This window comes from Geotrypetes seraphini, chromosome 3, assembly GCF_902459505.1.
Source record: "Geotrypetes seraphini chromosome 3, aGeoSer1.1, whole genome shotgun sequence".
NCBI lineage: Eukaryota > Metazoa > Chordata > Amphibia > Gymnophiona > Dermophiidae > Geotrypetes > Geotrypetes seraphini.
Genome location: NC_047086.1, coordinates 138713332 through 138727866, shown reverse-complemented (window position 1 = coordinate 138727866; position 14535 = coordinate 138713332). Strand labels below are relative to the sequence as shown.

The 14535-nt window shown below is 42.1% G+C and overlaps 1 protein-coding gene across 3 annotated transcripts in view; it reads right to left on the bottom strand.

Moving 5' to 3' along the window:
- TMEM214 (transmembrane protein 214) overlaps nucleotides 1–14535 on the bottom strand; it is a 268669-nt gene that overhangs the window by 38992 nt on the left and 215142 nt on the right. For all 3 annotated transcript variants that reach the window (XM_033938430.1, XM_033938429.1, XM_033938428.1), the window contains exon 13: nucleotides 11225–11342. In XM_033938430.1, the coding sequence (XP_033794321.1) occupies nucleotides 11225–11342 (118 nt within the window). The remainder of the gene's footprint in view (nucleotides 1–11224; nucleotides 11343–14535) is intronic.

Here is a 14535-nt window from a genome sequence, read left to right as displayed (position 1 = left end):
TTCAGCCCCTTATGTGATTTAGTTTGACACCCCTGCTCTACAGTGTGACCTCACCTAAGTACTGTGTTCAATTCCGGTAGCCTTATCTTAAAAAAACAATATAGTGGAACTAGAAAAGGTTCAAAGGAGAATGACCAAATGATAAAGGGGATGGAACTCCTCAACTAAAGAGGTTAGGGATCTTCTGCTTGGAAAAGAGACGGCTGATGGGAGATATGACTGAAGCCTTGGGGAGATATGATCGAAGTCTACAAAATTGTGTTTAGAACCTTGAATCTCCGAAACTGGGCTGGTAGAACCTGAACCTGAATTCAACTTGATTGGGCAGTGGACTGTTTTGCCCTGCCCGTGTCTTCATCTCCGGACTATGTCTACAAGCTAAGTTTTCTTTATTTGATCCTGGGAGTCAGCTGGGGAACTTTCAAAGTATTTTTCTTTGTTTCAAGCAATGTGAATATGTGATTGATTTTTATCACTGCTTAGTTAATCACCTTATTTTTTGATTTGGTTGGTGGGTGAACAGGGCTTTTTCGATGATGGTGTGCAGGTGGAGGTTATTAGACCTTCACCTCAGTATGTGAGCGTTGGAGTTTGTTCTCCTTTCGCTGTGTCTTCACACTGAGATTCCCCCTTTCAATTTAATTATACTATATTTTTATTGTATGATATAATTGGTAGTTCAGTGCTTGAAACAGAGTGATCTACTTTGAGGGTCTTTTAGACCGTGTTATTGCTGCTGCTTGTGGTTTCTATTTAGTATCTTGTGCAGCTATTTTGTTATTTGTGGAGCGATTGTGCCTTGGATTGGTAGCATGGAATGTTGCTACTATTTGGGCTTTTGTGAAACGAAACATAACAAAACTCTATACAAAAAAGGAGATTACTGCTGAAAAATAGCTGGAAAGCGATGACCACAAATGCTCGCAGTCTAAGCAACAAAGTTCATGATCTGCAAGCCCTAATGTTAGAAACAGATCTAGATATTGTCGCTATCACAGAGACATGGTTCAGTGAATCACATGGATGGGATGCAAACATACCGGGCTATAAGCTTTTTAGGAAGGACAGAGATGGTCAAAAAGGTGGAGGAGTAGCTATCTATGTAAAGATCAATATCCAAGCGACCGAAATGCAAGGGACCTGGGGAGAGGAAGAAGCGATATGGATTGCTCTGAAAAAAGAAGATGGAACTTTTATCTACGTGGGTGTTGTCTACAGACCTCTGACTCAATCGCAGCAAATTGATAAGGATCTGATTGTGTATATCCAAAAGTTTGGAAGGAAAGAGGAGGTGCTGCTGTTGGGAGATTTCAACCTGCCGGATGTGGACTGGAATGTTCCGTCTGCGGATTCAGAAAGAAGTAGGGAGATTGTAGATGTTTTTCAAGAGGCTCTGCTCAGACAAATAGTGACGGAACCCACGAGGGAAAAAGCGATATTGGATATGGTCCTCACAAATGGAGAGAGTATCTCTAATGTTCGAGTGGGTGCTCACCTGGGAAGTAGCGATCAAACAGTTTGGTTTGATATAACGGCTAAAGTGAAGAGTGGTCGCACGATACTTAAAATCCTAGATTTCAAATGTACGGACTTTAATGAAATGGGAGCGTACCTGAAGAAAGAGCTGTTAGGATGGGAGGACATAAAAGAAGTGGAAAGACAGTGGTCTAAGCTGAAAGGAGCGATAAAAATGGCTACGGACCTTTATGTGAAGAAAATAAATAAAAACAAGAGAAAAAGGAAGCCACTATGATTCTCCAAACTAATGGCGGAGAAAATAAAGGTGAAAGAGTTGGCGTTCGTGAAATATTAAAAAAAACCCAAGAAGAGGAGTGCAGAAAGGACTACAGGGTGAAACTGAAAGAAGCTAAGAGAGAGATACGTCTGTCGAAAGCACAGGCGGAAGTACAAATAGCTAAAAATGTAAAAAAGGGAGACAAAAATTTTTTCTGATATATTAGTAAAAGGAGGAAGATGAAAAATGGAACTGCTAAACTAAAAGATGCTGGGAACCGATATGTGGAGAGTGATGAGGAAAAAGCAAATATACTAAACAAATAATTCTGTTCGATGTTCACAGAAGAAAATCCTAGAGAAGGACCGAGATTGTCTGGCAAAGTTACACAAGAAAATGGAATAGATTCTGCGCCGTTTACAGAGGAGAGTGTTTATGAGCAACTTGAAAATCTGAAGATGGACAAAGCAATGGAACCAGACGGGATCCATCCCAGGATACTAAGGGAGCTCAGAGAGGTTCTGGCGAGTCCTATTAAAGACTTGTTCAACAAAACTCTGGAGACGGGAGTGGTTCCTGGGGATTGGAGGAGTGCGGATGTGGTCCCTATTCACAAAAGTGGTCAAAGGGATGAAGCGGGAAACTACAGGCCAGTGAGCCTCACTTCAGTTGTTGGAAAAATAATGGAAGTGTTGGTGAAAGAAAGGATAGTGTACTTCCTTGAATCTAATGGGTTACAGGATCCGAGGCAACATGGTTTTACAAAAGGTAAATCATGCCAAACGAACCTGATTGAATTTTTTGATTGGGTGACCAGAGAGCTGGATTGAGGACATATGCTAGATGTAATTTACTTAGATTTCAGCAAAGCCTTTGATACGGTTCCTTTTAGGAGGCTCTTGAACAAACTTGAAGGGCTGAAGTTAGGACCCAAAGTGGTGAACTGGGTTAGAAACTGGCTGTTGGACAGACGCCAGAGGGTGGTGGTTAATGGAAGTCGCTCGGAGGAAGGAAAGTTGAGTAGTGGAGTCCCTCAGGATTCGGTGCTAGGGCCGATCCTGTTCAATATGTTTGTGAGTGACATTGCTGAAGGGTTAGAAAGAAAAGTGTGACTTTTTGCAGATGATACCAAGATTTGTAACAGAGTAGACACCAAAGAGGGAGTGGAAAATATGAAAAAGGATCTGCAAAAGTTAGAGGAATGGTCTAATGCCTGGCAACTAAAATTCAATGCAAAGAAATGCAGAGTAATGCATTTGGGGATTAATAATCAGAAGGAACCGTATATGCTGGGAGGTGAAAAGCTGATATACACGGACAGGAAGAGGGACCTTGGGGTGATAGTGTCCGAAGATCTAAAGGCGAAAAAACAGTGTGGCAAGGTGGTGGCTGCTGCCAGAAGGATGCTGGGCTGTATAAAGAGAGGCATAGCCAGTAGAAGGAAGAAGATATTTATGCCCCTGTACAGGTCATTGGTGAGGCCCCACTTGGAGTATTGTGTTCAGTTTAGGAGACTGTATCTAGCGAAGGATGTAAGAAGACTTGAAGCGGTCCAGAGGAGGGCGACAAAAATGATAGGAGGCTTGCGCCAGAAAACGTATGAGGAGAGACTGGAAGCCCTAAATATGTATACCCTAGAGGAAAGGAGGCACAGGGGAGAAATGATTCAGATGTTCAAATACTTGAAGGGTATTAAGGTAGAACAAAATATTTTCCAGAGAAAGGAAAATGGTAAAACCAGGGGACATAATTTGAGGTTAAGGGGTGGTAGATTCAAGAGCAATGTTAGGAAATTCTACTTTACGGAAAGGGTGGTAGATGCCTGGAATACACTCCCAAGAGAGGTGGTGGAGAGGAAAACGGTGACTGAGTTCAAAGAAGCGTGGGATGAACACAGAGGATCTAGAATCAGAAAATAATATTAAATATTGAACTAAGGCCAGTACTGGGTAGACTTGCACGGTCTGTGTCTGTATATGGCCACTTGGGGGAAGATGGGCTGGAGAAGGCTTCAATGGCTGGGAGGGTTTAGATGGGCTGGAGTAGGTTTTAACGGAGATTTCGGCAGTTGGAACCCAAGCACAATACAGGGTAAAGCTTTGGATTCTTGCCCAGAAATAGCTAAGAAGAAAAAAATAAAAAAATTTAAATTTAATCAGGTTGGGCAGACTGGATGGACCATTCGGGTCTTTATCTGCCGTCATCTACTATGTTACTTATGACCTGGATTGAAAGATTAGGTTCTTACCTTTGATAATCTTTATTCTGTAAATCCACAGAGGAGTCTGTACCTGCGTACCGGGTCTTGCAGAAAGCCACACATTGTTTTCTGTTCCTCCTACTTAGCAGACAAACACAGAGTCCCCAACAGTTTGAATCCAAAAGCAAACAAACAGCACTGGAATATATAGAAGGAGGCACGGAAACTTTCCTGTAAACATATTATGAAAGGGCAGCGTCTGTCCTGACCACTCTACAGTGAGGACATCTACCCCTGTTCAACTAACTATTCTGGATTTCACCTCTACCACTGCTGGCCCCCCGTGAATGTACTAGAGGGCAGTCTGAGTTGTCTCCGGTAGTTGGAGTTGTTGGAGATTTGGAGCTAAATGTTTCCCTCTCTCCCCGAGAAGCTGTTCTGCCGCTGAACCCTGCTCCATTCACAGCCCAGTCGGGTGAACCCCATGTAGAGTCTCTAACAGAGGAGACCCTGATTCAAGGGGCAGGAGCCACGAGAGTTTGAGGAGAGCATGGAATTCTGGGAGCTGGCTTAGACACTGGCTCAGAGATATCGAGACCTACAGTGGTGACCCTTGACAGCATTTGGGAGGCTCTCGAGAGGTTGAACTCTTTGTTTGCCAGATCTTTCCAGGAAGTCGCCATTCTTGTGAGTACAGTTGATGGTCTGGGGAAATCTTTGAATACTAAGGAAGAATGGAATAGTTAAAGAAAAAAAATTTTGCTTACTAGGAAAATTGAACAATTAGAAAACTATAATCAAAGATTAAATATTCGCTTATTGAATTTTCCAAAATCTCTGGAAGTGGCACCCATAGAAATGTTCAAAAAATATTTGACTGAAATATTAAAAATGTCTCCTGAACATATTCAGTTTTTGAACCGTATATATTATTTGCCTACTAAGAAAGTGGTAGGTGCTACCCCAGAAGTAGAAGAATAGAATCTAAATACGGGTGATCCATTAAATGTTACTGATCTGCTTGATCAAACAGATCCAACAAAGTCTGCAGTATAGTAGGCAAAAGCAAAAAACAAGGAAAAAACTGCAGATCAAAATGTACAAGATGCAGGCTATGTTTATTTGTACCAAATATTAATGCAGTTATTGATATCACCTTTCTACAAACCAAGGGACCCAACATGATCTGTGTTTCAGAGAACACACCTTCTTCAGGGGTCCATGGTTGTTAAGGTTTAAGATAAACTGCAATAAGAATGGTATGAAACAAAAGCTTGTGTGAATGAAACGCAAGCCGACAGTGCAATGCCAAAGTGAAGGTAAAAAACAGGCTTGCGTTTCATTCACACAGGCTTTTGTTTCATACCATTCTTATTGTGGTTTATCTTAAACCTTAACAACCACGGACCCCCTGAAGGTGTGTTCTCCGAAACATAGACCATGTTGGGTCCCTTGGTTTGTAGTAAGGTGATATCAATAACTGCATTAATATTTGGTACAATAAACATAGCCTGCATCTTGTACTGATCTGCTTGAAACTACATTATCTGAAGTTACAGAGAGAGCTACTCTATTATCATCCTTCATTTTTTAACAAGATGTCAATGCTGTTCTGAGATTATACTTTCATAACTCTCAAAGTTTGTTTCATGGGAAAAAAAATTTAGATATTCCCTGATGTCACAAGGAACACACAGGAACAGAGAAAATTGTTTCTAGATATGAGAACTGAGACATTAACTTTTGGAGCAACATTTCTTTTGGCATATCCATATAAATGTTTGATAACGTATCTGGGAGTGAAATGTGTCTTTTACACCAGAACAGTTATGAGCCCTTCTGGATTTGAAGAAACTGGCAGCCAGGAAAGTTTTAACAAGATTTTGAACAGCAGTTAGGTTAAAAGGGAACTATGCTGTTAAGCTTATACCGAAATGAAATGCTTATATTTGAATTTCTCTTCACTGTACTGTACCCTCCCTCCTCAAATATTACGGTCTAAGAAAGATGTAAGCTTTTTTGCTATATTGTTTATTGTGTTGACATTGCTTGTAAGTTGTTTCCATCTGTTTTTCCTGAACAAGAGATCTTTTGTAAAATATGTTAAAATTGCATTAATATATAAACCATTTAAAAAAAAATTTGTTTTAAAGGGATTCCTGAAGATAGGTGCCACAAAGAATTATCTACAGTTACCACAGCTAAGGTCACCAGCTTATTAAAAAGACTATCTAAAAAGCTTTGTCACCTTGATCTCTGTCCTACTAACTTACTGATTTAATAAGAAATCTCAAACATGGGATGCCTTCTGTGGGGTTTCACAAGGCTCACTATCACTGTTCAATATTTACATGAACGCATTGGGCTCTCCTCCACACAAGTCCTTACTTTTTCTTATGCAGATCTCTCCTTCATGGATACATTGCAACACATATCTATTCTGATTGAGGATCTAAGTGCATGGTCACAGCAAAACTTCATTGCAACACATATCTATTCTGATTGAGGATCCAAGTGCATAGTCACAGCAAAACTCCATTGCAACACATATCTATTCTGATTGAGGATCTAAGTGCATGATCAGAGCGGAATTTTCTTAAATTAAACAAGCAGAAGACAAAGGTACTGTGGTTTGGTGACACTATCCTCAGGTGAGAAGCTCAGGATTAATAAAACGTCAAACGTATTAGGAGTAATTCTAGATTCCAATCTCACTATGGGCAAGCAGATTACCTCAAGGTTCAAAAGATTTTTCTTCAGATTGAGGCAGTTAAGGATGATAAGATCAGTCCTGAATCCAGCTAGTTTTCAGACAGTGACTCAAGCAGTTCTACTTCCATTATCTAGATTATTGCAACATTACAAAGAAAGGACTTCAGAGAATACAGCGGCTAGACTGATTTTCCGTATGACCTGATTTGAGAGGCCAGTCTACTGCTGATAGAATTACACTGGCTGCCAGTCAAGTATAGAATTCAATTTAAAATTTCATGTATGATTCACAGGGCTATATATGGAGAAAGCTCGACTGGGCTAACTTCAGCCATCCAAGTTTCACACTCCTTCTATAACTCAAGAATGACAACTCTATAAGTTACCTCTTCACATCAAGTTTGGAAGAAATCTCTCTTCGAATCTACCTTCGAGTTTCAAGGCCCCAAAATTTAGAACTGTCTCCTGACCTGCTTACATCAGACCTCCTCCTATCTTCAGTTTAGGAAGGTGCTAAAAACACATCTTTTTCATTATAGTCTTGCTATGATTCATGTTGTCTAACCTTATTCATGTTGTCTAACCTTATTCATGTTGTCTAACCTTATTCATGCTATGATTCATGTTGCTAACCTTATTAATCTTATGTAAGCCACAATGATTCCCAGTTAACATATGCAGGGTATAAGAAACAATATGGTATGGTATTATACACATGACTATACATTACTGTGTTTTCATTTAAGGACCCCCCCAAAGGAAGGTGTACGTTTGCCAAAAACGGACTATGTTGGGTCCAGTGTTACTCTACATAGTCTCTTCATTAGTGTATACCATATGTTATGAAAACTTTAGATTTATTATAAACATTTTGAACCTCACATGAATGTTAATTAAGTCATTTCATCCAGACCACCGGTTTCACCCTGCTTTTGTTTTTTTGGCTTTCTGTGGAATCTAGTGGGGATTTTTTTTTTTTTTAGTTCACTACAAATCTCAGTAACTAACAGGCGAACTGTGGAGTTGATGGCATGCTGAGCCTGCTGCAATGAGGAGGCCTTGATCAACCAGTCATCTAGATAAGGAAATATGTGAAACCCCCATGAGTGAAGGATTACAGCTACTATCAGGCATTTTATAAACACTCTTGGTACTAACACCTGACTAAAGGGTAACATCCTGTACTGGAAACGGCGAGAACCCATGCGAAAAGTAGAGATAAGAACATAAGAACTGCCATCTCCAGATCAGACCTTAGGTCTATCAAGTCTGGCGATCCGCCCACGCGGAGGCCCAGCCAGGTGTAACCTGGCGAATACTTAGTCACCTGTATCCTTCTATACATCTTGCGAGGAGGTGTACATCTAACTTGCCCTTAAATCCTAGAACGGTGGGTTCCGCAGCAACCTCCAACGGGAGAGCGTTCCAGGTGTCCACCACTCGCTGTGTGAAGCAGAACTTCCTGGCATTTGTCCTGGGCTTGTCCCCCCTCAGCTTCAGTCCATGACCTCTTGTCCTAGTCACATTTGACATCGTAAATAGCTTGTTTCGTTGCTCTATTTTGTCGATTCCTTTTAGTATTTTCAATCAGATTCCCTCGCAGTCTCCTCTTCTCAAGGGAGAACAGTCCCAGTTTTCTAAGTCGTTCTTTGTAGCTCAAGTTCTCCATACCTTTTACTAGCTTCGTTGCTCGCCTCTGCACCCTCTCCAGCAGTTTTTTATCCTTCTTTAGGTAGGAAGACCAGTGTTGGACACAATATTCCAAGTGTGGTCTGACCATTGCTCTATAGAGTGGCATTATAACCTCCTCTGATCTACTCATGATTCCCTTCTCTATCATGCCCAACATCCTGTTTGCTTTCTTTGCTGCCGCTGTGCATTGCGCCGACGGTTTCAGGGTCCTATCAATCAGTACACCCAGGTCCTTTTCTTGTTCGCTCATACCTAATATTACACCTGACATTCTATACTCGTGCTCCTTGTTCTTTCTTTCTGTTCTTACTTTACATTTTTCCACATTAAACTTCATCTGGCATTTCTCTGCCCATCTCACTAACTGGCTCAAGTCTCTCTGGAGTTCCTCGCTGTCCTTTTGTGATCTGATCGCCCGACATAACTTAGTGTCGTCTGCAAACTTGATGATTTCATTGGACGTTCCTTCTTCCAGGTCGTTGATGAAAATATTAAATAAGATGGGCCCAAGAACCGAGCCCTGGGGCACACCGCTAGTTACTTTCACCCAGTCTGAGAGCTTCCCATTTATGCCAACCCTCTGCATTCTGTTTTCCAGCCATTTGCCTATCCATGTAAGTTTGGAATGTGGATGCATGCTTCCTTGAGGACTAGAGAGCAGAGCCAATTGTAATTCTTCAATAACAGTAAGAGAGTTCCTAGCAAACCATGCAATACTTTTCCAAGTATTTGTTGAGAGTGCGGAAATCTAAAATTGGACCGAGATTTCCGGTCTTTTTCAGTATTAGGGAGTATTTGGAGTAGAACTCTCAGCCCCTCTCCTGCAGAAGAACTTGTTCTATTGCACTGAGCTGGAGAAGGGCTGAGAGCTCTTGGTGAAGGAGGGTTTTTTGGATGGCGTTGAAAAGAGACTCCTGAAGGGTGGTTCAGATAGTGGAAGGTATAATCCTGAGCATCCACCTTGATAACCCATTGGTCCATTGTTATGAGGGTCTAACGATGAAGAAAGTGATGGATTCTGCCTCCTATTGGAAGATCTGGAGGGAGAGATAGTGAGATATTGGCAAAGTTCTCTAGAAGGGAGTCAAAAGAGTGCTGCTGCTTGGAATGTTGTTGAGACTGAGATTCTTTTGTCTTTTCTGTCTAGGACATCTTTGAGTAGCCTGGCATGAAGTGGAAGGCTGAATATATTGAAGCCTGGAAGCATAGTAAGAAGAGAGTCTAGAGGTATTAGGATGAAGTAACTATCTGGACGATTGAGTTCTTTGTGATACTTGCATTTAGAATAAAGTTATCATGCAATCATGTGTTTTTTCATTTTTTTCTCTAGCCTCCTCAATGAGGTCTCTGAAGAAATCATTGATTATGATTCTGGATTGAGGAGTCTTAAGTCAAATTCTAAGCCAAGCCTGCCTGCGCATTGCAATTGACATTATAGAAGTTTGTGAGGTGACATTAAAAGCATCAAATGTAGATCTGACCATATATTTTCTAGTTTTCAGGAAATCTTTTACCAGACGCTGAAATTATTTAAGGTGGTCTCATGGTAGATGCTATTCAAAGTTTGGTAATTGTGTAAATAATTAAAGACTTTTAAAGTCATAAAAACTGTAATTGAATATTACATTAGAAAGCATTGTCACTTGGAATAAACGCCTGCCAAACTTGTCCAGGGTTTTCCCTTCTTTGCCTAGTGTGCTGGCATATGTGTGTGAGTTGTTTGCTTTTTCAGGGCTGATTCAACCACTAAGAACTGGTATTGGTGGGCCTATCAAATCCAGGGCTAATATGAATTTTGTATGAGTCTAATTTACGAGGAGCTGCGGGAACAGATAAAGGTGTTTCCCAGTTTTAAAAAAAAAAAATTTTTTTTTAATGAGCTTTTGTAGAGGGACTTTGATGTAATCCTTAGACCATTTTTCATAGACCAAGGCCTCCATGAGCTCAGCACAAGGCTCCTGAAGAGGTGCTGAGTGAGGATCTGCTAAGAGGAAGAAAAACTCCATTGGAATATCATACCTGCTGGCATTCAAACTGGAAATACAAGATAGCCACTGCGGCATCGTTTTGGCACCAAAAACGCCTTAAAAACGTATCAGGGCTAACCCAAAACAAAAAAAAATAGCATTTTAGGGGGGTAGAAAAGCCCTAACTGCAGTTTCAGACCCCCCTCCCCAATTTTCACCATAGGCCGCCACAGCCTGCACTCACAGACCATGTGCAGGGGAAATGGTGTTGCAGCCTGCTTCAGATCCTTGAAAGAGTAGATGGATCTGGAGGGATTCTCTGCCTCAATCCACTTAGCTTTCCACGCCGAGATCTTTGGGTTGCCAGTCAGACTTTAGTCTGGCTGAGCTTCCAGCCTCCCATGCCACAACAAATGCCGAAAGGAGCAGGGGAAGGCAAAACTGCAGCTGGCAGTGTGAGCACTCCAAAGGATGCTATTGATGCCTAAGTCTGTGCTCAAGCTCCCAACCAGATCAAGGAATTGAGCAAATTGAGGGCCTGTAACCCTGAGCTCCACAAATATTCAGCAGGCTGGCTGCACAGATCTCCCAAAGGATTCACCTGCCAGTTGCAGACTAAAGACTGTTCTCTCCAAGCAGGCACAGCAGTTTCTAGAGCTGTGTAAAAACCGCAAAGAAATGAAAAACGCTGCAAAATAATAAAGGTAGCAGATCAAAACAACGCCTTCATGCTTGCTTGCAGAAGGAAGAACTGAAGGAGGCAGCAAAGAGCAGAGAGAAGGAGAAGGAGCTGAAAAGCTGTGATTGACATCTTCTGCAGAATGCTAGCGAACAGGCATGGACAACGCTATATAAGCTTGTGATCTATGTATGTATACATATTACAAATTTAACAGATACATATACAATATTACTTACCTTGAAATGTTTCATGGGTCCTGATATCATGAATGATGAAACCCACTGTAAACACCAGCATCACAAGCAGGAGACGAGACCAAGGGAAGCCTCTACCTTTCATCTTATGTAGCAAAGCCTTAGCAAAAAAGACAAGAATGAATATCATTGTTTAATTGTGCAGCTTTAATGCCTGAAATCCAAGCAAGGAAGGACCATGTCTAAAATTTATTCTTCACTAGAATGAACAAGTGCAGAGCTTGGCTCATGGAATTCTTTCTAACTCTGTCTCTCTCTGACTTGGAGAAGAGAGGGAGGGGTGATTTCAATGGTATGGTATCCAAACATTTTGTTAGTTTGGAAACAGATTTCAAAGGATAGATTTTATGGTTTAGCCAAAGGGTACCATTGTCCCAGCCAGGATCAGAGTAATGCTATATTGGGCCCCAAGGAAAAGGAGAAATTAGGTTCTTACCTGCTAATTTACATTCCTTTAGCCTCTCCAGACCGGCATAGGCATCTTACAAGTGGGTTATATCTCATCATGACCAGCAAGTGGAAACTGAGACAAAACTTTGTAATTGTACTTAATAGGTTACTCCCCCTAATTACCTCAGTCTGCTGAATAGCCAAGCAGAACTAAGAACTGTGAACAGAAATAAACAAGACTCCAAACAGGAGTAACAACTAATATAACTAAATGTTGTTGGAAAATGCAAAGGAAAGATTCCAGCAAGAAAATGTCCCCCACAGTTCGCCAGCTGAGCCACAGCTGTTGTTCTTCAATTCTCCCCGGCCCTAGAAAAATACTAGAACCTGCAGAAAAAACAAAGGGGTCCTTTTATCAAGCTGCGTAGGGGTTTAATGCGCGTAATACTGTACGTTAAACTGGCTGCCGTGCTAGCCACTAACGTCTGCATTGAGCAGGGGTTAGTTTTTTAGCCGGCCGCGGGGGTTAGCGCGTGATGAAATGTCCGATGCACTAACCCCGCTAGTGCGGCTTGATAAAAGGACCTCAAAATCTGCATGTGCAACACCTAGAAGAACAAAACGACAATAGACAGGGTGGAGTCCTATGTCAGTAGGGAGAGGGTAAAAGAAAGTAAATTTCTCCTTCTTTAGTAACTCTCCAGACCGGCATAGGCATCTTACAAGCGGGACATACCAAAGCAGTTCCCATCATGGGTGGGACCCTCGAAGGGCAGACACCAGAACACACTCACTGGACACTGCGTCCTGACGCGCCTGAATGTCCACACAGTAGTGTCTGACAAAGGAATGCAAGGAAGACCAAACAGCAGCTTTACAAATATCCACTGGAGGCACTAGCGAAGACTCAGCCCAAGAAGCCGCCTGACCCCTAGTGGAATGAGCCTTGAGAAAATCCGGAACAGGCTTCTTCTGAAGAGGTATGCGGAAGCAATCGTCTCCTTGATCCAGTGCGCAATGGTAGCCTTGGAAGTGCCATCCCCCTTACAAGGACCCGCTAAAAGGACAAAGACGATCTGACTTTCTGAACTCCTGGATCTGACTTTCTGAACTCCTGGGTCCTTTGGACATAAAAGCGAAGAACCCGAGAAACATCCAACTTGCACAACTGATTCTGCTCTGAAGATCCGTCCAGAGAACCAAACACCGGGAGGACATGGAAAGGAGAAACTACCTTAGGCAGAAAGGAAGGAACAGTCTGCAAATAACCCGCTCCCTAGAAAACTCTAGGAATGGAGACCTACAAGAGAAAGCCTGCAACTCAGAAACACATCTAGCAGAAGTAATTGCTACCAAAAATACCAAAAATACCATTTTAAGAGTAAGGCCCTAACTAAAGAAAAGTGCTGGTTAATTGAAAAATACAGTAAAATAAAGGGAAAGGAACCCTTCAGATTGGCACTGGCTCTGAATTTTTAAAAAATTTTTTACACAGAACAGACTCCAATGGCTCTCAAAGCAGTATGCCTTGCTTGAATTAGGGGCAACGCTTACTGCCGAGGCACCTCTAAAAAAATGTTGGGGAGGCCCCCCAGCACGAGACCTGCCAGGTTTTGACACCCCTGAGGTCTGACGGACTCCCAAACAGGGCCCACCCAAGCTCAGTCCGGCACAAAAACAGGGAATAGGATTCCTGAACAAAATCCAATAGCCCTACAGAAGGGAGATGGGTACAACTCACTCACACCTGCTGGAGGCTGAGAAGACTGAGGTAATTAGGGGGAGTAACCTATTAAGTACCATTCCAAAGTTTTGTCTCATTTTCCACCTGCTGGTCATGATGAGATATAACCCACAGTTTGTAAGATGCCTATGCCGGTCTGGAGAGTTGCTAAAGAACGTACATTTGAACACCACTACAATAGAAATCTTGCCCTCCTCCCATCATTTAAGAACATAAGAATAGCCTTACTGGGTCAGACCCATGGTTCATCAAGTCTAGTAATCTGTTCTCACGGTGGCCAATCCAGGTCACTAGTACCTGGCAAAAATCCAAATAGTAGCAACATTCCATGCTAACGATCTAGGGCAAGCAGTGGTTTCCCCTATGTCTGTCTCAATAACAGACTATGAACTTTTCCTCCAAGAAATTGTCCAAACCTTTCTTAAAACCAACTACGCTATCTGCTCTTACCACAGACTCTGGCCACAATTATCACAATAGAAAACACATATTTCCTCCTAACACAATTCATACTGCAATCCATAAAAATAATCCATCCTCCACCCCCCCCCTCGGAGGTTTTGGAATTTTAATTCATGAGGATATAAAAGTGTAAATTTTTTCATAAATCACCTTTTTCAAATTCAATATATTTCTCCCAAATCTCATTAAACTTCATCCACTGATTTTGTTAAAAGGGCCAATAATCTATATTTTTCACATACTACTCCTAACTGGTCCTTCATTTCTCTTATTGTGGGTACACTTGGAAAGCGCCATTGCTGTGCCATTATTAATCGAGCAGCAATAAAGGCCAGATCCATAAACTTAGATTGGGAAGATGATAGACCCTTGTTATGCCTATGGCCAGGGGGTAACTGAAACTCAGCATACTACGTGACATGTCTCTTCAACTCTGCTTATTTGCTATCCTGACCTCCTGACCAATGTGAACTTTATTACCAAGGGCATACTGCGGGTGCTGTTTTATGTCTGTCTTTGACCTTGCAAAACCCATCTGCCAGGGGGCACACGCTGTCTGTCCTAGAGAGCTGCACGGGAACGGGGACGACGGGAATCCCGCGGGACCCACGGGTTCCCCCTTCGGGTCACGGGGATCCCATGGGGACACCCCCTAGGGTCGCGGGGATCCCGTGGAGACGCCTCCGAGGGTCGCGGG